The sequence below is a fragment of the Orcinus orca genome, chromosome 21, assembly GCF_937001465.1.
Source record: "Orcinus orca chromosome 21, mOrcOrc1.1, whole genome shotgun sequence".
NCBI classification, from domain to species: Eukaryota; Metazoa; Chordata; class Mammalia; order Artiodactyla; family Delphinidae; genus Orcinus; species Orcinus orca.
In genome coordinates this window covers 25,706,460-25,730,734 of record NC_064579.1, presented here as the reverse complement: position 1 = coordinate 25,730,734, position 24,275 = coordinate 25,706,460, and the positions used below count along the sequence as shown (strand labels likewise).

General features: G+C 38.6%; 1 protein-coding gene across 2 annotated transcripts in view; it reads left to right on the top strand.

The window, feature by feature from the left end:
• The window catches only part of CSMD1 (CUB and Sushi multiple domains 1), a 1,746,885-nt gene that overhangs the window by 1,630,872 nt on the left and 91,738 nt on the right, over positions 1-24,275 (top strand). For both annotated transcript variants that reach the window (XM_049704254.1, XM_049704253.1), the window contains exons 46-49: positions 797-910; positions 6,648-6,836; positions 9,531-9,677; positions 14,586-14,774. In XM_049704254.1, coding sequence (XP_049560211.1) covers positions 797-910; positions 6,648-6,836; positions 9,531-9,677; positions 14,586-14,774 — 639 coding nt within the window. The remainder of the gene's footprint in view (positions 1-796; positions 911-6,647; positions 6,837-9,530; positions 9,678-14,585; positions 14,775-24,275) is intronic.

Here is a 24,275-nt window from a genome sequence, read left to right as displayed (position 1 = left end):
ATTAGTCTAACATTGACCTTTCATTGAAACTGGAATACAATTGGTGAATACATTTAATGATAATATTTAGAGATTCTGTTTTTTCATTTTATATTAATGATCTGTTTCATTAAATAATCATCAGGTCACATTAGGAAACCAGCCGTGGTGTATGTTTGCCGTATAGTTATTGTGATGCAGGATTTCTCTGTCTCAGTTACAAATACTCTGTCCTGTTGTCACACCCTGTTTCAGACCAGTGGTCAAACCATGTGACCTAATTTCTGCTCTACTCCTAAGGGCTTAGTTAATGAGAACATTGTGCTAATTAGGCCAAGTTCATTGTATAGCCCTCTCTGGATGCATTAAAGCCATTCTGTTGTACAACCTTAAATCCCAAGCATCTATTTCTCTTTTCTTTCTCTCTTTCTTCCCTCCTTCCTCCCTCCCTCCCTCTCTCCCTCCCTCCCTCCCTCTCTCTCTCTCTCTTTCTTTCTTTCTTCCTTTCCTTCCTTCCTTCTTTCCTTTTCTTTTTTTAGTAGTCATGGGCAAAGGGAAATGAACATAGACACATCAGTCAAAGAAGGAAAATCTGCTACATAATTTCTGTAGAAATACTGGTTACATTTAAGGTGGCATTTTTATAAATTAAGAACTGAAAATGGCACCATTTCATTAAACAGACGACACATGAATACCGATCTTGATTCAGAAACAGTTTGCGCACTCACTTAAGCCGCATGCGTGTTTAATACATTCCCACGCCGCGTGTCCTGGAGACAGAATCTTCAAGTATATGCTGTGCTGGCTCCTTCAGGAGACTCCGTGAAGTACCAGTGCCACCCTGGGTACACGCTGTCCGGGACGGACACGCTGACCTGTATGCTCGGCTCACAACTGCAGTTTGAAGGCTCTCTCCCGACGTGTGAAGGTATGAAGTTTATACTACAAATATGCTTGTTCAACACGGAACATGGTGTAACTTGTATTGGTCTGGACTTCCTTGCATGTGTCTGAATTTCTTTGTATGCATCTGGTTTTGTCTCTATCTGTGTTATGATTCCGTTGCAATTAAAATCACCGGCTAACAGAAATATCTTACCCTTGCTTTTAGGTAGCTCCACAAAATAAATCAAACCTACATCAAATAAGAAGTCTTGCTGTTTCCCAACAGTTTGTCAGGAAAATTTTCATACATATGACAAAGTTGAAATAATTTAAAAATAATACCCATTGCCTATGTTCCACCATTAATATTTACTGCATATCCTTTGTCACGTTTCTCTTATCTGTCTATCCATCCATTAATCTATCTATATTTTTGATACCTTCAAGGCAAATTGCAGGCATCACTACACTTCCCTCTGAATTCTTTAGCATGCATAAGATTAGTGTTTACTATTTTTTTTCTGTAGAATGTATAGACATTGAAATGCACATATGTTGCATAAAATAAATGCACACATTTCATATTTTTACAGCTTTAAATTGTATAGACCATATGCAATAACAGATAATATACAATAGCAGAACAAAATATGTGGTTGAATCTATTGATTCAATTGATTTGAATATCATTAGATCATTTAAAATACATTACTTAAAGGCACCACTTTTAAGCACTATTGGAAGAAAAAAAGATTTGGAAGAGACGTAAATAAGCCAAAATGTCTCAATATAAGTCAGAAGTATGACTGGTTGCCTGTCAAAGAGCTTTCCAAGATAGGTTTTATTTTGTAACTTCAAAATCACAGTCACGTTTATTTCCTTTAAAGAATGGAACTCTCCCCTTTCAGGGAATTTGAATATTATCATTCATTAGGGATAGTGAAACATTTAAAAGGGCCAACACTTAGGAAGAGAAGACCCAGAGTCTAGATTTGATTATCAAGTGACCTTGGTTACTAATCTTCTGAGCATCGTGTGTAATGAGGATCATTTATCTGCATCATTTATGGGATTGGTGTAAAGATGAAGTGAATATTAAATTAATTCTAAGCGATTTATAATGTTAATTATCCACCCTATGAAAGGCAATTTTCTTTGCATTGCAATAGTATTGATTTTGCAAATGCTCAGGCCCATGAATTGATTCTTCCAGAATATCTGGTAACTGTGCATTTTCATTACTAATGAGGCAGAATTTCAGTCACTCTTACAGAGGGCAACGATTTTCAACACGTGAAGAAAATCTGGAATGAATTATTATTAATTAACCAAAGTGACTTAGGTTGTTTCTGAGAAAAATGTACTTTGGAATTGCACCCACATGCGAGCCAGTGGGCGTGGGAAACTCCACAGGAGGGGGCACCCCGCCCTTTGCCTCTTGCTTTAAACACTTGCGGGACCCTTGTGGTTGCGGTGCCGCTGAAACCCTGCCTCTAGCTGCCTCTGTTAGAAGCAGGGGGTCGCATGGGGCGCTAAGTCAGGACACTGATGTCATTTCTTTCCTGGGAAAACCAGTGTGTCAGGACCACGTTACCTCAGCGACGGTGATCTCCAGAGGATTCTTTTCTCAAGGTGGTGGAGGGGGGGTGGGTATGAAAGTTTCATCTTTTGCCATTTTATATAAAAATTAACTGAGGTAAATCTTCACATGTTGAAGGCAGATTTTAATTCCACCAAACACAGCCTTAAATTTCTCAGAATAGGTGACTTTCAGCAAGGGTGGTCTTAGCTGATTAATGAAGAAAGGTATAAATGTTTATTTAACATATGCTACTTTAAAAATAGGGAACATGCCTCCGTTCTCTTGTCTCTCCCCAAGATTAACCTGGTTTTCACTTAAATGAAATTGATTCATGACAATCCAGGAACAGAGTAGATCAACACAACAGGGGCATCATTCTCTAAATTACTTCCGCGCTCACACGTTTGCAGAGAGTGTCCAGCTAACAAGATAGGCTCCCTGTACTCAGCCCGGAGGTCCCCAGGCCCTACTGAACTTACAGGAATTACTACGTAGGATGACCTAGTTCTCTTCTGTTTCAGTTCAGGAGTAAATTTGTTTAGAATGAACTGAGTTATCTTAGCTGTCATTCCCTAAACACCTCATTATTTAAGAAAGGAAATAGGGACTCGGATGTCATCTATCAAACACTTAAACACTTAAGCACTTAATTGTCATTTTTCTTCCAGTACTTTTCTATTATTTGATTGGGCTCAAGTGGGGGCCAATTCCCCAATAAATTCTTGATGAAAAATTGTACTAGTTATGAGTCCTACTTCTTCAAATGTCATAACCACACTTTTAGAAGTTCTGCTTTGAAAATTATCACCACTTTAGGGTGGTTGATTGTTCCTTGGGAACAATGGGAATAAATTGTTCTGAAAGTTCACACTTTTTACAGATAAATATTACCTTGTGGATACTTACCTTCATTTAGAAAAAAAAATGAATGAGGCTCTGGAATGTTTTTCAACACCACCAAGCAATTCTCTCATTTTCTTTAGACACCAGCTGAGTGCCCCACAGTTTAACTCAATTCAAAGACACTCCCAACTCTCAGGAAATTCCAAGGGTTTGGGGAGCTCCGTGCCAGAACCTGGGACAGAGGCCAAGTATATTTTAGCATAGAAGGCTATCACGAAAGTGACTCTTCTCAAGTTAAAAAGAAGAGAGAAGCATTTCAAAAAGCGAAGAGAAGCAGTAAGAAAGGTTTGGAAGTGTAAAAGGACATAGGGCACCCAGGAAAGAGGGGGTGGCCCCCAGCAGCTTGCTGTTAGGGTGTGTTTGAGGGAATGGCATTATGTGGGCTGGAAACCTAAAGGACGCCAGATTGCAAAAGGTCTTCAGTGTCAGGTGGCTTCATCCCATAAACAATGGAAATCCATCAATGGTTCTTAGTTTTAAAAATTGGAAACATGCATTATCAACGAACACTAAAGACCATCAGTGACCTTCAAAGAGTGGCCATTCCTTGGGAAGCATAAGTGTGACAGTAACACATCTCCAGGTGACAGAGTTCTCCGTATCACAATTCTTTCATACCTAGACGTGCTCTTGAGAGTTAATCTTATTTATAAATCCTCATGTTTGAGTCCATTACTTTTGCTGAAGCTCTGCGAGGTGCTTTGGGTTTTAAGTCTCACACTGCATTTTTCTCCAAAAGTAAGCTAAAGGAGTAACTGCGCAGAGGGAGGGGATGCAAAGCTCAAGCCGCTGTCTCAGCAGCACGTTCCTTCAGAGGTGTCTTTGCCAGGACCCTGACGCAGATGCTTCCCGGGGGTGGGAAGTCTCCGATAGCCCCCGTGGGAAACAGGGTGTTTTTAGCACAGAGGGCTCAGCTTGGGGGAGCCTGCGGTCTCTGAAACCTTCTCGCTGTCAATGGGGGTTGCTCCTAGCAACAGTTTCCAGAGGAAGGGAAGGGGATGGGCACGTGGGAGGGGGCGTGAGAAACACAGGAGTGGAGGCACTTCCGCACACCTGGAGACAGACTCAGTGCCTCTTCAAAACAGTATGTATGTCTGAAAGAAATACTGTGAAGGGTCGTAAAAAGAAATGAAGCAAATAATCTCACTGATGTTTTCATTTTATCTTCTCTAAAAAACAGAAACAGGGAATCAGAATAGCTGTGTTTAAGAATCTGCGTCTGAGCTCTAATCACACCCTGGGTTGTGCTCTCAGCTCTCCAGGTGCATTTCAGCAGGTGGATGGTTTCCTGTTTCCAGGTGGTCTGCTGTCCCAGTGTTGTGTAATAGCTATGGTTGTGGTGATGAAATCGCAGGACAGAGATGCAGGTTAACTACTTCTCCCATGTATTAACACACAATGACATGTGCTCTGTAGCATCTTCACGTCAGGAACAGGCAGGCATGTGGTCAGATGTTGTAACACTGTCTGCCCACATAGCGCTTTAGATTAAGAAAAACATTTGCATGTTTTTGATCTGATTATAACCCTGAGGAGGAGCTTTATTGCTGTCTAGTTACAGCCAACCTCTGGCTCTTATTGTAAATTCAAAACAAGTCCCAGGAGATCCTAAAACCCCAGGCCCTGCACACATGCAGACAGAAAAAACTCTAACTTATTTTATTTTATTAACATCAACACGTTCATTTCTGAAAGGCCGTAATATATTTTACAGAGTGATCTTACCATCAACACAGAAGAAGATACTTTTTAAACTAAGTTGTTTGGTCTATGTGTTTTGGTTTAAATTATTTTTTATTAATTAACACTGTAAGTATACTTTAAAATCTACCTAAAATACACATTTATTAAAAGGGTTCTATGAAATGTTTCATCTTCGGTGATTTTATCCCTAAACATTTTCTAAATTTTAAGATACGTCTCAATTGGAATACTAAGTTAAATGAAAAAAGGGGGGGAAAATACTCTTTTTAACCATTACTTGAATCAAAACATATAAGCTTTCTCATCTGTTTGGGTTTTGAAATGTATTCATAAATAATACACATTTCATTAATTAAAAGGAGATAACTCAACAAATAAGACACACTTCCATTGATAGAAGCTCTTTTCGATTGAGGAAAAGCAGATCATTTAACTTTTTAAACATTTTGTAAATAGTTTTGGTACATCTTTGTTTATTGTTGAACCATCACCAATAAGAGAAATAATTTTCTCTTAATCTATTCAAAAACTGTTTCTGTAGGATACTTAAATTAGCAGTGAGAGAAGTGACTGATTAAGAGACTTTGGTGATATTCTTTTGCATTCATACCTACACAGATTAGTTTTATTGTGATTAACTTGGAGTAGTTGAATAATGAAAAAAAGTGAGAGGGAAAATTGTGTCAAGGTGTCCATATTATCTTAATGATTTATGCACGATAAATTAACCCATTAGAAATCACTCCCACTTTACACAGTAGAAACTCAGGTGTCCCATATGACTCATCTCTTATCACAGTGCCAAGCAATCACATCAAATGTTTAAAATTTACTGTTCTAAATATAATTAAAAATATAATCAAAGGCAGAAATAAATATAATTTTATTATCATCGTGTATACTTTCACAATGTTTTTGTAATATTACATTGAAAAGGTGAGGTCTTACACTTTAGTTGAAAACTTGGGATCCTGCGGTTGAGTCCACAAGGCACCTGCCCTGAGTTAAGTGAGGTGTGTGCGCAATTCAGTCATAGCCTGAATGGATGGTCTATGGACTGTGGATGAGGAGTGAAAGGCACGTATGGTATGAACTGTCCCTATGTCAGGGGTCCCTCCTTCCCTCACCAAGGGCAGGTCAGCAGGAGCCAGACCATGGCTTCTCCACCTTCTCCAGGTAAAGAAGACTTCCAGGTTCAGTGCTTCTCAAGTTGGCAGCTACCTCAGCTTGGCTGCCCTAGGATCAGGTTGACAGACTTCATCTCTTTGACTCTTGGTCTCCTTAGAGTTAAATAGGATTTATCTATCCATCTATGGCTATCTATCAATCATCTATCAATCTCTTCTATCTCATCTGTATATCAACATATATATATTATACATAATTATGTTTTAAATTATAGGGTGATGTTAAAATGTTGCTTTCCTGTTCTGTTTGTGTCCTGTATTAAATTTGGGCACATCTCAGTAGGATTGCTTTGTTGTTGTTTTTTTTTTCTTTCATGAGCTTGTATATCCAGGGTTAGAAACTACCCTATTGAAGTTGGATTCATTTTGTTAAGGAAAACTTTTACTGGTGCGTTGTTCCTTAGCACAATGCCCAGCCAGTGAAGTCCGGACAGAATCTTCTGGGGTCATCCTTAGTCCAGGGTATCCAGGCAACTATTTTAACTCCCAGACGTGCTCGTGGAGCATCAGAGTGGAACCAAACTACAACATCACCATCTTCGTGGACATTTTCCAAAGTGAAAAGCAGTTTGATGCACTGGAAGTATTTGATGGTAAGTCTCTTTAAACTTTGTTCACATACCAGTGACCTATGCATAATGTAATAAGGATGCCACTATACTGTTTCTGTAATGCAAGAACTTGAATATTTTCTTGAAGTATATTACGTCTCCCCCAAACAGAAAATGAATTATTCTTGGGCTTGTGTGGTCTCAGAGATCAAGCGGTAGGTAAAACATTTCCATGCCGTTCCTAATGTTGCAACTTTTAAACCATTAGGATGCTGGTGACACACCCTGAAAGTGTACTGAATTAACTTTAATCATTCTTTAATTCTTTAATGTGGGGCTTTGAAGTAGATGATTTCAAAAGATCTTCCTTTCCCTTCTTCTAAGATTATATTGATTTAGAAGATATTTTAGGAAGTTTAAGAGGGCTAAAAGTACTTTAATCAGTCTAAATGATTATTTTACTAGAAATATATAAAAGTAATGGCTCACAGAGATTTCTGGGTGATAAATGCTATAGGAGTCTTTAATGTACAGTTTTTTTAGATTAGTAAAATAGTTTACTGAACAAATGCTAATACTGTTTTCAACATGAGTCATGCATTTTTGTACAATTCTAATGAACTTTTAATATAACAGTGCTATGCTTAAACATACTATGTGGTTGAATTGTCAATTTGAAATGGAAGTGATGTTAATAATTTTTCTTTGTACAGAAGCATTATCATAGCCCAGGATAGCAGACCATGATATAGTTACGGCTGTACATAATAAGAGGGTTTTTACATGTTCTGATGGATTTGTCATTGAGTTCAGATAAATAACAATCAATTCAGTGAAAAAAATTACTGTAATTGATTCTCTGTGTGTTTATATGCCTCTTAGTGACTTGATGAATCATAATAGTCAAGTTGCTTCTATGGATAGACACTCGATGAATCAATTTATGTATTTCCAAAGATGAGCTGCTAAATTGGAAATTAAACTCATACTTATATACATAGGAACAGAGGACTGAAGGGTAATGTTTTCATTTTCCGAGGGTTTTTAAGGGTGCGTTAAAATGGACACATGCTACTGAAGACTCTCCTCTTAGTCTTTAGGGTGGGAAGAAGTAACGCATTAGCCACGTACAAAAATGGGCTTCTTTTGTCAATGAGGAATCCGGGAAACTATCTTAAGGCCAATTAGGTGTCATAAAAAAGTACAGACAAGCAGTTAACCTCAGGGGCTGTGTGTGTGTGTGTGTGTGTGTATATATATGCTTACATATTCCTATACATGCAGTATATAGTTATATGTATTGACATAATCACTCTAGATGTATGCCTGTTCCTTTGTTTCACCTTGGTTGAATTGAAATTTAGCAGGCAGTGCTTCTGCGTCTTCCTATTTCAGGAGCAAAATCATTATCAATAATTTATGCCTGAAGCATTTACAATGTGATCTTCCCAAAATATAGACAGATCAAGCCCATTATAAACCATAAGCAAAATAGATAATAGAGGTAATATCAAAGCAGTTGCTGTCAGAATTACCAGAGATCTATGACTAGGTGTGTTTCACTGTCAAAGAGTTCTCTGTAAAATGAAAGGTCAGAATTTTATATGAATAATTTTTTAAGCATTGGCATTTTTGTTGAAGTAAACGTCATGTTCATTGCATCTGTTTTGTTTTGTTTTTTTGAAAGACAGTGGCTCTTTTATAGCTCTTGAGTTGACCAAAAAAGGAAAAAGTTGAATATGTTGATTTTAAGCTTTAATAACCCAAGAGTTTATTGCTCCCTACGGCTCCAGTAGTGCTTATTCCTCAATTTAAAAACAAAATAGGACTTTAATCACTAGAGAACTCAATTGAGAAAAAGGTGTCAGAAGAAAGATGGTGGCCTTCACTTGTGAGGAACTTGCTAGCTTCCATCTTGGTAACAGAGACTACACATACACACTCACACACACATACACACTCACACACACATACACACTCACACACACATACACACTCACATACAATTTGTATATTGCACACTTTTGAATGTTTACACAATTGCTATCATATCATATTTATCTGCAAACAGATTTCACTTGTCAATATGCTATTTTAAAAATTACCTACACTGATACATGTTTATCTAGTTCATTAATTTTAAATGCTATGTAGAATTTCTTTGAAAAGATTTTTTAATACCTTTTTAAAACCCCAAACCACAACTTAGGATCTAAATTTTGCCATAAAAATGCTGGAATAAACGTTTTGCTGTATACATAACATTGTGCACATATGTTGGTGTTTATAAAAAATATAATTAAAACCTTCAGTTGTATTGGATATTACCAAATTGCTCTCCAAAGTGATTATACTAACTTATACTTTCACTAGTATTGCATGAAAATTTCCATTCCCTGTATCCATTCAATGTTGTAAATACTAATAATAGTAAAAACTATTTTCATTTTTTAAACTACTGCTGTTTTATAGGTAACTTTTTATTCGATTTAAGTATTATGTATTAGTAGCATATATGTCTGAAGTTACTTTGGTTGGCTATTGTTTCTTTTATTATTATTTTTTAACAGGGAATGTATCTGCTGCTTTATTTATTTGGAATTCTTTGTCTCCTTTGGAACTAAATAGCTGTATATCGTATAGCTAGACTCCAATTTAATCAAAAGCTAAAGGTAGTCTGCATTTTGTAGGTGCTAATTCATATCATAACTTTTTTGTTTTTTCTGTTTCATTTAGGCTCTTCTGGTCAAAGTCCTCTGTTAGTGGTCTTGAGTGGAAACCATACTGAACAGTCAAATTTTACAAGCAAGAGTAATCAGTTATATCTCCGCTGGTCCACTGATCACGCAACCAGTAAAAAAGGATTCAAGATTCGTTATTCAGGTTAGTAAGTGAGGTTAAGATTTAATATAAAAGTATTTTTAATACAAAGGATCTGCATTAAATTAAAAAATCACAATATATAAAGATTTATAGTATAAACCTAATTTCTGAAGATGAATAATTAACTTCAATAGAAATAATATGATGGGAAATTACTCTGAGTGATATCTCTAAACTACATTAGGGAAAATAAACTATCTGTTGATTACTATTAAAACGTTTTGTTGCTAAAATCATAAACTACTGAATTGCATGCCACAGAAAGCAAAGATATTTCCCCCCAAAGTAAAGTAATATAATATAAATTAGTTTTAAAATATGTTTAAAGGCTAAGGAGACAACCAGGAGGAGATAATCATATTACATTTAATTTTTTTAAATTTAAATTTATTTATTTATTTGTTTATTTGGCTGCGTTGGGTCTTAGTTGCGACACTCAGGGATCTTCCTTGTGGCTCGTGGGCTTCTCTAGTTGCAGCACACGGGCTTAGTTGTCCCGCAGCATGTGCGATCTTGGATCTTACTTCCCCGACCAGGGATCAAACCCATGTCTCCTGCACTGGAAGGTGAATTCTTAACCATTGGACCACCAGGGAAGTCCCTGCATTTAATTGTATAAGTAATAATAACATCTTACTATTAACAGTATGTCTTTTTATTGGTTATATATTCGTATGTCTCTTTATCTTTATGCAGACATGATATATAGATATATACACACACACATATAAACATATACAAAATAAATATGTTTACGTATATATTTCCTTGTCAACATTTAAATTATTTTGTTCCTTCCCCATATATTTCAATCACTTTCTGTCAGTAGTTTTTTATATTAATTAAATCAGTTAATACATTTATGAGAGATTAGATCATGGGTATGTCAATGTGACCAGCCCGACACCTAATGTTTATACTGCCCTACAAAAGCAGTAGACAGACAATTTAAATTCCTCAGATATTTTAAATACTAAGAAAAATATCTAACCTTTTCTCAGTGTCTCACTCAACAGTATCCGTGCTAACAATTGAGATATATTTCCCAAGGGAGATGCCCACTCTGTGCATTTCATTGACTAGTGTACCTCCCAGAGGTTGCTTATTCCAATGTCTGTAGTACATCCTCAGTGATGGGAACATCCTGAGGGAGGAACAGCGAAAGGTCTTAGTAGTTTTAAGAGTATTTTAGCTCTCTCTGATTGGTAGACGTCATGAAATGGTAAAAAGCATCAGGGTTTTGAAATAACTCTTGATGTAAGGACAGGAGGCATGAAATTCACTCATGCTTCCTCTATAATGTTTAATAAAATATGCTCAGACTTTTGTTTTCCCGCCTTTGCTCAAAGTAGCCATTCAAAAAGCTTATCAACAAAGAGCTCACAGTTGAAATCGCTTCATTCGAATGGGTATTGAGAGCATTAGGGCAGTGATTGGATTTGTGTTCATCAAATTCCTTGTTCTGAAAACTAAATACTCAGACCTGTAGAATTGTTTGAATTTATTTCCAATGAGCAAAAATGGACAGTGCAGGGGAAATAATGGTGAACATAATTTATCTTGTTTTATCTGTGGCAAATTACTTAGTAGCCTGGCGATGTGATTATACCTTGAATTCTGTCTTTCAAGGGATATTTTCATTCCTTATAGAACAAGAAGATTCTCTTTGTTAAACAGTGTTGGGAAAGTAGGAAAAAGGAGAATTTTGGAGAAGGCTATAAATTGTTGTTCTGTGAATGGACCTATCTATTTATCTTTCTGTAGATATAGATACAGATAGATCTTTGAACAGATTTTCACTTAAAATTTGATGAGTCAGTGACCTCTGCTAGCAGTTCATCACCAGTAATTTCAGAGCAGTGATTCAGTGACGATCCCTGAACTGTAATATTGTGGGCAAGGGAGCTGCGGCCCATAATATAAGCATGTGTTGCATCACAAGCCTTTGTTTGCCTTACATGTGTGAAGCATTGGTCGTCAGGCTTAAGAGCAATATAATTGATCTACATGATTAACCAACAAAACAACAACAACAAAAAGCAAGTGCTTGTCCATTGAGGTTCAAGTCAATTCAATAAACTGCTGAGTGTTGAGCAAAAAATGGCCCTTAAATGAAATAAGTGAGAGTAAGTGAAATAAGCTTCAGGAATGGGAGAGTCAGAACTACAGACTGGCTGACATCCACCCAGAAACCCCAGGATAGCCAGCTCTGCCCGCTGTCTTCCATCACGATTCCTACTTGAGTGTCTCCCTCCTTCACCTGCCTTTCCAACGTACCACGAGCAGAATGTAAGGATTGGGCCCTGGTGCTCTTAATTCTTAACATAGCCAGGAGTCGAACAGGTGGGAGCCCGTGTTCTAATCTTCCCCTTTGCTTTGCTGTGCCGTGTCTCCCCGCTCTGGGCCCCTCTGTATCTTGTTCTAGATGAGTTAGGAAGGAAGGGATATCCTGACAGCCTGGTGATAGAAGAAACACAGTCAATAGGAAAGAAAATAATTATTGGACCCCATAGAGTTAGACAGTCATCCTGCAGATTCTCTCTCTTAACAGACTGAACTGTGACAAAGCTCACAGGTGACACCTTAAGCACCGTGTGGTCCCACTGCCCCTTCAGGAGCTTTCAGACTTTATCTTATCTCTGAACTTGGAGCAGGGTCTACAGTCGGCTTGGCCTTCCTGCTTTTCATCATCATCATTATTATTATTATTTTAATTTACTGGCACAGTAATTCTGGGTAGTTGGTAGCTGGGGTGCCTGATTATACTCATACCTTCCCTAAACTAAATATTTTGGTTCATTCAAAACTTACAACATTTAATCTCCAACAGCTGAACATGGAAAATGGTATGCCAATGGGACAAGAGTTTCGTATGAGTTAGTGGATTTTAACTTAATAAAAATGAGTCCATTAAAAAAGTGAAATGGTACCTCATCCAGCTGAGACTGTTCTCTGAGGATGCTTCTCACAGGAACATGGTTGACAACCGAGGCCAGACACACAGACATCGCTTCTGGGCAGTGCAATGATGTGAAGGCTTCAGAAGGTTTCTGCTGAACTTATTTCTAAGGGAAGGTTCAACATTAAGCATTCAGACCTGTGTGTGTGCTTTCTATTTGGGACACCCACAGGGAAGTGGTACATTTAAAACCTCTTCTTGCAAAAGGAGCCCTGGATCTCCAGGACTTCACAGCTTTCTTTAATTTATTGTTTTACTCATCTGAAGGGAGTTCATACGATTTTATGCTGCGGTGAAACTGGTCTTGTAAGAATAAAATGAGTTTCTTTCTCTAAATGTGTAAATAAGATGCAGAGCTTTTTAGCCATTGAAATGTTACATTCTGCGTAGGTAAGATTGTGATTTTCACAAATGACTGTCTCTAATTTTAAAAAGTCTCCCTACAAATGTGGTGATTAAAGCTGTTGTAAGATTTTCATTGACCTGAAGTAGTGCATTTTCTTCAAAGATTGTAATCAAATCCCATATGTTAAAAAGAGGCTTGGGGCTTCCCTGGCCGATGCAGGGGACACAGGTTAGTGCCCCGGTCCGGGAAGATCCCACATGCCACGGAGCGGCTGGGCCTGTGAGCCATGGCCGCTGAGCCTGCGCGTCCGGAGCCTGTGCTCCGCAACGGGAGAGGCCACAACAGTGAGAGGCCCGCATACCAAAAAAAAAAAAAAAAAAAAGAGGCTTAACTGTCCGCGTCATCATACAATTCTCAAGAATTCTCAAGACCATTTAACAACAACAAGGAAAAAAATTAATGGCCTTGATTGCAAAATGTTATATTCTTCTATTTTCTCCATTTTAATGATACTTTTTTCTTTTTTTTTTTTTTGGTCAGAAAGTTAGAATTCCATCATCACGTTGATTAACAGTCGCAGATAATCTAAACTTCAAACTTAAGAAACTTGACCTTTGGCTCTGGATTTTTCATTAATTTATTTTTTAGACTTTTTTTTTTAGAAGTTTCAGATCACAGTCAAATTGAGAGGAAGTTACAGAGATTTTCACTTTACTCCTTGGCTTCCCACATGCACAGCCGTCTCCATTTTCAGCATCCTCACCAGATGGCACATTTGTTAATGAACCTACACTGACACATCGTTATCACCCAAAGTCCGTAGTTCACGTTGGGATTCACTCTTGATGTTGGATGTTCTGCGGGTTTGGACAAATGTAAAATGACGTGTATCCACCATCATGGATTCATGCAGAGTAGTTTCATTGCTGAAAAATCCTCTGTGCTCTACCGTCCTTCCCCCACCAGCCTCTGGAAACCACTGATCTTTTCACTGTCTCCAGAGTTTCACCTTTCCCAGAATGTCGTAAAATTGGAATCAACAGTCTGTAGCCTTTTCAGGTTGGCTTCTTTCACTCAATCACATACATTGAAGGTTCTTCCATGTCTCTTCATGGGTTGATAGATCATTTCTTTCTAGCGCTGAATAAAAAGAAACATTGGATGGACCACAGTTTGTTTATTTATTCACCTACTGACAGGCGTCTTGGTTGCTTCTGAGTTTTGGCAACTCTGAATAATGCTGCTATGAACAGCTGTGTGCAAGTGTCTCTGTGGACATAAGCTTTCAACTCCTTTGGGTAAACACCAAGGAGTGTGATTGCTGGGTCATATGATAAGAGTGTGTTTAGTTTTGCAAGAAGCTGCCAAACTGTCCTCCCAAGTGGCTGCGCCATCCTGCATCCCCACCCGCCATGATGAGCGTTCCTGTTGCCCCACACCCTCACCAGCACTTTTGTGTCTGAGGATGCTTTGAGTACAAGTTTCCGTGTTGATGCTGATTTCCCACTATTTTAACAATAGAGATATTTCATTTATATCTCTTATCAAGGGAAATGCAACATTTATTGATTGGTTTTGTGTATGTGTGTTTGTGTGCCCATAGCACCTTACTGCAGCTTGACCCACACCCTGAAGAATGGTGGTGTTTTGAATAGGACTACAGGAGAAGTTGGAAGTAAAGTGCATTATTTTTGCAAGCCTGGATATCGGATGATTGGCCATAGCAACGCAACCTGTAGACGAAATCCAGTTGGCATGTATCAGTGGGATTCCCTCGCTCCACTCTGCCAGGGTAAGAAATGTGTGTTTTCATCCCCAAACTTGAGTTCAATTTATTTTTCTTATTTTAATCACACTCTGAAATGTACAAGAGCTGTGACTATGGTTAAAAGGTAAGGAAAAAATGAATGTGAGTTCATAAAAGTACAAATTAAACTTTCTGCTGACTGTGCAAACACTTCTGACATTTGCACTCAGCTTGATTTAGCTTTATAGCCTGAATTCGTAGAATGGTTGAACACTCACCAGATGCTGGGTAGAATTATTCTAATACTTATATTTCATTTTGAAACTTAAAAATGTGTTATCCAACTCAGATTCAAAATAATTTTTCTTGACAGTTGTATTAATTAGAAGAAAATCAATTACTAAAGCTCATTTTCCCTTTTCTTAGATTAAAAACTCATACTTTGAGCCACACACTGCATATTTCATTTTCATTAGGTCACTTAAATATAGGACTTGTTAAAGTTGATTTCAATATTTCATGATTTTTTTTTCATTTTATCTTTCATATGCATAAAAAATCAAATTTTCAAATAAGGCATTTTAATTGAAGGCTTTGAAGTCATGAAATTTTCAGTTTTCTCTTATCGAGATTTATATGCATAATGAAATATATTGGTCTTTGAAAGCTAATTGCAATTTATGAATGAAACCTCATATTGGTTTCCTTGTTTCTCTTTTTTCATTAGATATTAGATTTTCTGGTATTGCTCTATGAGATAATAATAGATATTTATCACAATTATTGTATGTGTCTTTAACTGCAAGAAGTTAATCAGACACCCAGCCTGCATCATTTATGTTGTACCTCCAGATTTTCTTCTTTAATGTAAGATAAACATGAAGATCTAATAGGCTTGTTTCGTTAGGATTGATGTTTTTTTTTAAGAAGAGTACTTTTTCTTTCAAAAGAAGAAATGCTTCTCATTTTCTTTAAATGCTCTGTTACTCTCTGCCTATGACATAGAATCCATTGCTCAGAGAGCAGCCCTGTGGGCTGCATGTCCTTGGCATTGTGGACTGAACAAGGAAAATGACTGAGACCAGGATTGGCAAGAGTTCCCAAATCTTGGCCTCTAGAGGTTGAGTCCCTAGACAGGGCCCTAAATGGAATCTGCTCTCAGGGTAGAAGCCCAAGAAGATCCTGGAAAGAGACTGTCATGTGACAAGACAGACACATGAGAAATGACAGTCCAGGCAGACGTTAGTTTATCTCCCTGACACGTGAGGAGTTCTGAACATTGTTGACTCGATGGAGGGATGGCTTGCTCTTCTGCTGCATGGTTGAAAAGGAACCAGAGAATGCCTGGGATGTGTCTTGTTGATAAGTTTCCACTTCCCTCTCCTTTCCCCATTTTCTTGCTCAGCAGAACTATTTGATGCTGAATTAAATGACTCAGAAATAGAAATAGAGCACTGAAAACCAGATCCTTCTGGAATCTTTGCAGTTTCAGCTGAAGGATTTGATTGAACGTGGTCAGTGTATCTCTTCTCTGTGTTGCACGTAACCCCAAAGTAATGCCATCAGGGACATGGAATGTTAGAATCACACACCATGTTCTAGGTGGTAAATTGGAATATAAATGCCCGATGTGATTGTGTTCTCAAATTATAAAGTATTTCAGAAGCATCATCTTCCCACTATAAATCCACAGTCTTCTGCACTTTCTGTTAACCATTCTGATAAATGGGGAGTCAATATGATCTTGTTTTTTTTTGTTGTTGTTGTTTCATAAACTATGACCTGTAAAACCTGGAGGGCCCTTAAAAATAATCTAGTTTAATTTGCTTATTTTTATGTTTTTTAAACTGAGGCACATAAAAGTTAAGTGATTTATTAATAATCATAAAAATGTTGGTCTAGAATCCAGATCTTCTGCCTGCCTCTTCAGCGTTTGAATCAAAATGTGTCTGGCCAAAAGAAATTATACTAAAAACAAAATTTTGCAGACACCAGTTCTAAGTAATCTATATTTTAGGTGTTTAAATTCATTTACTATGGAACAGTTTCTTTAGTCTTCTCTTAGTTCTTTCCAATTTGTGTAAAATAGCATTTTGATTACAATAATGTATAAAATATTTTCATCATATGTGAGGCTGTAATGTTTAAAAATTTAAAAAATGGTGAAAAATAGGCTTTTTTAAACCATTTAAATTATTTGGTACAGCTACACAAGCATTTTCATCATTTTAAAAATAAATCTTTTAAGATAAATAGTAAAAATGTTTACTCCAATAGGTGAAGGCCATTGAGAAAACATCGTAAAATTTTAAACAGAATAGGCTTATATAACATATATATTGGCAATTTATACCTTAACAGTGTTTTACTTACAATTGAAGAGCCTTAGAGCTGATTGAACTGAATTTAATACAGTTCATAATATAAATGTATAATTGTTATGGTATTTAATAATGGGAAACTTGATTTGTTTAGCATTAATCATTCGCTTTCCTTTTGTTACTTATAGAACACAGAAGTTTTCCATAATGTAAATACTCATCTAACTTACAGAAAAACATTGGCCTCCTTCAATATAGTCAGAATGAGCCTTTGTGGATTTTTAATTCCCTCCTTGTACCAACCATCTAAATTGTATTTAGATTAATTTTTTTTCAGTTTTTAGATAATTGAAGATAATTTTTTCAAAGTAGTTTTTGGGTCCAAAGAGAGTTAATAGATACAGATGGATGATAGCATCTACGTGGTCCTGAACTGCTGGCAGTTCACAATGGTAGGGTATGAAATTAAAGAGTGGGTGAACTCTTTCTTTAAAATTCTTGGAATTCTATAAGGGAAAAAGACTTTGCCAAAGCATCACCTAAATGCATACCATCACACTATTCCCTCTCAAGACAGCTCAAACTCTTTTATTTTCTTGCCCAAGGTACTATATTCACATTAGATATAAAATTGGGAAATGAGGATTTCCCTGTAGCACATTTATAAGGATAAAGGTACAAGCTTTACCTCTGAAACCTATAGACCTCAAGCACACTGTTCCAAAAATTAAAGTAGATGTAGGGTCCATGTTTATAGAGAGGGTATACTCTGTACAAGTTTTTGACATTTTGTTTATATATACATGTTCATACAGAGGCAAAGTGACATTAATCATATGTCTGTGTTTGTAGAGTACAATTGTAGGTTTAAAACTTAATGTAAGCATTAAAGATGATACAGCTGTTTTCATGATTTTTATTTCAATTCAAACTTACCTCTGAATTAGGCACTGCAGGTACCAAGACACACTCCCAACTCTTAACGTTCTGATGGTCTGTTAGGAGAGATGGACTCATGCATCAGTAACTACAATTCAGTATGACATTAAGCAAGAGAAGATATACACTGAATAGAGATGGAGCAGAAGGTATTTTTTCAGGATGTTTTTCCCGTCATGGGACAGCTGAGTTAGGATTTGAAGGGGTAGCACCGATGGAAATGCGGTTGGAGCAGCAAGTAGGGGCCATTGTGGGAGACCTCAACTGAGTTTACATAGCTTTTACTCTTTCTCCTGTGGTTGACTTCAGTCTATTAAAGGGCAAAAAAGACACAGTCACATCTGCATTTTGGAAATATCTTTTAGTAGTGTGGTAGATGATTGGACAGAATCCTGTCTAAATTACAGGGGTGCTTAGAAATTTTAGAAATACGCATTGGAGCCATGATGAAGACCTTGATAAATACAGTGAAAATAGGTTTGAAAGAAAACAGGTGTTGAAAATATTTAGAAAACAGAATCAGCAGGCCCTTGTGATGGAATGTAAAGGGTCAGGAAGAGAGAAAAATACGGAATGACAAATAGTTTTCTGGTTTTGATTGCTGGGAATATTGAGGCACCACTCAGTGAAATTAGGACAAGTGAGAAAAAGCAGGCTAACGAAATCAGTGTTGAGGTGCGGCCTTCCATTACCTGTGCTCAGAGAAGATACAGTTTCTAAAAGTATCAGTAAGGAGGCAGTAGTTTAAGTTCGTTCAGGATACTGAGTGCATCCTTATTTGTTTTTCATGAGAGGAGGTTTGACTTTGTAGGTTCCATAAGGAGCAAATCAAATGAAAAAATATATAATTAAAAAATTATCTGCTGCAATAAATTTCAAACTAAATAGCTCCACCAGAAAACAAGTAGTATCTGACACCCTTTGAGAGAAGATCACATTGGGTCAACAGCAACTATAAAGCCTGCAACCCATCTAATTACTGATGCAAGAGTAATGGTGCAATAGTTTGAGACTCTTATCAGAATCAAAGGTTTGATCTTATAGTTATTTTAATTATTTTATTTGAAGATAGGGGACTTGAAAACTGGAAACAAACAAATAAATAAATGGACAAATACCCCTTTGTGGCACTGGGAGCCTACTATTTGATATTTATTTAATATATTTATACATTTTATATATTTAATATTACAATATACTATTTAATATTTCAGTTATCCTTCTGGAGTGGGTATAGTATTTCTCAGTGATTTGAACAGCATTCCTTTTATGCTGACAGAGGAACAGAAACAACTTACACATTCTCTAACTGCACTAGGATGTTAGTTTATTTTTTTTTAATTGTGCAAAATAATACTTTGAAATGTTTACTAAAAATGCAACACTTGCCTTTTAGTAAATGAGTGAGGTGTAAAGCTGAGGGGTGGGGTCAGGCCCTTTGGGGCCCCCAGTGCTGGTCATGTGACCACAAATGTGCTGCCCTAGGCCCCAGCAGAACATGTGTCAGGGCAGTGTTTGAATGAAAAAAGAAGAAGTGTAAATTAATGACAGGTATTTGAGAATGATTCTTTTTTTCTTTTTCTTATTTATTTATTTATTTATTTATTTTTGGCTGCACTGGGTCTTCGTTGCAGTGTGTGGTGGCTTCTCTTGTTGCAGAGGATGGGCTCTAGGAGCGCGGGCTTCAGTAGTTGTGGCTTGCGGGCTCTAGAGTGCAGGCTCAGTAGTTGTGCTGCAGGACTTAGTTGCTCCGCGGCATGTGGGATCTCCCCGGACCAGGGATCAAACCTGTGTCCCCTGCATTGGCAGGCAGACTCTTAACCATTGCGCCACCAGGGAAGTTCTGATTTTTTTTTTCCATTGAAGCTCTGATTTTTTTGTTTTTTCCATTGAAGATGACTTATCTTGTGCCCTAATCTGCTTTGTTTTCTCATTTTCATTGACTTTCTGCTGGTGACATCTTAGAAGCACAGAATTGGAGAGAAAAATAGTCATGTGATGGGCAGGGAGTGCTAATCTCCCTAAACCTGGTTCCTGCCATGTAAAACAGGATCTTTGATGCCAAGCTCTGAGAATTGTTGAGAGGGTTCAAGCGCTCAGACAGTCCCGGGCAGGACTCAGCAGCAAACAGGACCCTTCACTGCCCATCACCTGTGAGGAAGAACACACAGCAGGCCAGATGTGTTGCATCGTTTCAGAGAACTTCAGCTTTTCTCCCTTTCCTTGACATTTGAAATGACTTCTCTCAGAAAACCTGTACTGGCTTTTATCCTCCTCGATAAACCAGGCATATCTTTTGCCCTTCAGGCTTCATTTCCTGCCTTCAACCAAGAAACTCTGCCCAGCAGCTGTTTCCCGTATCAATACACTAATCTTGTTCATCTTGGAGGGAAGCCAAAATTAGAATTGAAATTTTCTGTATTATCTCAAAGATCCAGTTAAAGTGGTACCTTACAGGGCTTGGCTTTCAAGTTTCCTGTGTCACAGAGAGAGCAGTTCCCATGTAGCTCTTTATCTCAGAGCCGTGATTTTCAGAGCACTTGGTGAGTCGGAGCTCTGGCTTGGACTTGATCTTGTGTATTGTTTATGCTTTGTTTACGTTTTGCAGGCAATGAAGCATAGGGAAAACCATCATTCTCACAAATGACATGGTTAAGCCTCTGTTCGTAAAGTCTGAACTTTAAGATGGAAAGATATAGACGCCTGCACTCTGCTGATATGTGCTAATATTTGCTAGTGTAAAGGGTATGGATAAGGCAGGAGATGGGTGGCTGGGCGGGGAGGTGCATGTAGGTCTACCTTGAGCCCGGGACTGAGCTGGGGATGCGTCCTCTTATCTCTTTAATCCTGTGGACACTGGTGCTCAGAGGCGACGTTACTCAAGAAACACAGGACTAAACACCAGGGGTGGGATTTGAACCCATGTCCTTCAGATTCCAAAATCTACATTATTTCTACTATACCATGACTATTCCCTCTGTGAACATTATTTCTATCCACTGAAAGGGCATCTTTCAGAAGAAAATTGTCCTTTTTGTAACTTAAAAAAATAGCAACATTATCAAAAGTTCAGAGGATATGTTTGGTGTTCTGGTATAAAACTTGAGTTATTTTGTAAATCTCAAAAACTTTTACCTATGGGCATAAAATGCATAAGAAGTTATGACTTTTGTCTTGATTTTTTTATACATATTTATTTGCTTCTATGAAATGTTCAAGCTTCTATGTGACATGATAATAGTGCAGTGTTTTTAGAAATTTAAAAATAATGTTTTTAAAATCATTTTAAAAGCAAAACAGGGGGCTTCCCTGGTGGCACAGTGGTTGAGAGTCCGCCTGCCGATGCAGGGGACACGGGTTCGTGCTCCGGTCTGGGAAGATCCCACATGCCGCGGAGCGGCTGGGCCCGTGAGCCATGGCCACTGAGCCTGCGCATCCAGAGCCTGTGCTCCGCAATGTGGGAGGCCTGCGTATCGCAAAAAAAAGCAAAACAAATCACGTGTTATGATATATATGAAAATATGTATGTGTGAGAATACAGGTTATAGTCATTATGTCAACTATGTTCTAATATATTAGGTTATGAATCCACATAGTTCATAAAGCCAAAAATTTGCCAAATCCCACTAAGTATATTGTAAACTGAGGTTTATTCCATTTGCTCATGATCTTCTTATGGGATTTGAGTTGAGTGATTAGATCTTGGGCATTTCACAGTCAGAATCTCCCAATTTAGGCGAGGATCCCTCCCATTCCCAGTAGTTACTGGCGCCATGACCCTGGACAGGCAACACAATTCACTGAGGTTTAGCTTCTTCTGTGAGCAGGGATAAGAATACTCCCCCACCTGGCATGTTTGAAGGGTTAAATGAAACAGTTGACATGAAATCTTTACGCTGGAGCCAGGTACTAACAGGCACCCCTAAAAAAGGAACCTTACAGGATAGAAACATAATTTCATCAGTGAGTGTCTTCAGGAGGTACTTGTTGACGTGCTTTCAAGCAGAGATTTTACAAATGTCTAGTTAACATCAATAATATTTAAGTAACTGAGCTGGGAATAGGTTTCTCTGATTTCTCACAATACTCAAAATGAGACATCGGAGCGCTTCGTCTGTATGTGGATTGCCGATCGCCTTTTAATTGCTCCTCATCAAGTCCCCAAGCTTCTCTGTCTCTGGGGGACTGAGGTGCCCCTACCCCGGGTCCTGAGCACCCTCTTGTGCGTGCTGTGACCTCGCCACTGCCTTTTGTCCTGTGTGTCTGTAGATTGCTTCTCCTGGACCAGTGGTTCTTCAAAGTTCACAAGAACCATCTGGCGTATAGATCCCTAACTTCCAAGTGCCCCCCAAATCTGACTCTGCGGGTCCCAAGGAGCTGGAATCTGCAATCGTACAAGCACCCCAGGTAAACTTGGCGCAGGTGTCTAAGGAACACGTGTTAACAATCCCCATTCTTAAAGAGAGGGATTTTGTCTAAATGTGAATCCCAGCATTTTGCACAGTGCCTGGACCATACTTGGCATCGATGCGAGCTTACGAATAAGTGCGTATGGCTCCACTCTCTCATGAATCGCTTTCCTCAGTAAGCCTTCTAACATAAATGGTATTATCGGCAAGAAACACAGCTTGAAATTAGGCCAGTGGTGATGTCATCTTCAACTTTCAAATACAGTAATAACCACACTACAGGAATAGCCTCCAGAAGAACAGCCCTGTGCACAAGGCATACAGCCTGGAGAGCCCTGTGGTTAGGTGTGTGACACCAGGCAGAGCGCACCTCAGGCGTGTCTGACTGCTACAGGTGTCAGGGCTGAATTGTGCCCCCCTCAAAAGAGATATGTTGGTGTCCTAACCCCCAGGACCTCAAAATGTGACTGTATTTGGATAAAGGGTCTTTACAGAGGTGACCAAGTGAAAATGAGGTCATTAGGGTAGGCCCCACTCCAACATGACTGCTGTCATGATAAGAGAGGGAAATTGGGACCCAGAGGGCAGACCTTGTGAAGACACAGGTTGAAGACAGCCATCTACACGCCAAGGAGGAAGGAGCAGTCTTCCTCAAGCCCCTCAGAAGGAACTAATCCTGCTGACACCTTGATCTCCAACTGCTGGCCCCCAGAACTGTGTGACCACACATTTCTGTTGTTCAAGCCCCAGGTATGAGGTCTCTGCTATGGCAGCCCAAATGGACCAGCGCGTGTGATCCCCTCTCTGCCCCGTGAAATCCCTACCCCTCTCCTCTCCACCTCAGCAGCAAGAACCGAATCAACTCCAGCAGCAGTGTTTGGATCTTGGGGCAAGAAGGTTTGCAAATTGTGAAAAACTGGAGAAATTAGTGACAGAAGGTCATGAGATTTTCTTTCTGGACATATATAGGGGAAAACGGAAGTCACAAAATATTTACATTATTTTTTACAGTGAAATTGCCTAGTTTCCTTAGTTCCATCATCATTCTTAACAACCTTTCATAGTTGCATCACATGTTTATTGCTTGTCTATTTTCTGTGTTCTTTATTATTTTTTTTTTTTAGTAAAATGCAGCCAAAATTTCAGGTCAGCAGTTTTGAGAATTTATTAGACCCACAGAGTTCATTTTGTTAAAAACATATTTAATGGTCCACACTCTGCCAGGCACCTTGCTCTCCTCTGCGGCTCCGCTGTTTCGCTCATGAAAGTCAGAGGACAGTGGATTGATGCTGTGCGCACTGTCCCACTAACTTGAGCTGAGCACTGGCAACCGTTTCCAAGGGTCTTTATTGTCCTTATTTTGCAGGCGGCGAAGCTAAGGCTGAAACAGGTTAAGGGAGCTGTCCCTGATCAGAGCAGCATGTGCAATGAGTTGATGAGTTTCCAGAGCAGCATCCTGTCCTGTCATCCCACCTACCAAGTTAGATGAAATGTGCCCCAGGATTCCAGATCCCATGAAAACCCGCCATAAACAAAGTGTTCTGATCCCTGGCGAGTTCTCATGACACCAGACTGAAGGTGCATTAGGGTCCCATCCCCACAGGAGGGTGATCTCTGTGGGGCAGTGACCAGAGGTAACTGGGTCAGAGCTGGCATGTAACACACAGAAGTGTCACTGCTTTGCTTCAGCTTCTGTCCCCAGGGTCTTGCTTTTTACTGAATGGAACTTTGTTTTATTTCTTTGTTCCTAAGAAGTGGCCCTTTTCTTTTTAAACGTTCACACCTGTGCCTTCCTGTGACTCTCCAAAGCAGAGGGGTGGGCGTCAGCTGCTTCCTACAGCCTTGCGGAAGCAATGGATTTGCCCCTAAGGAAACGG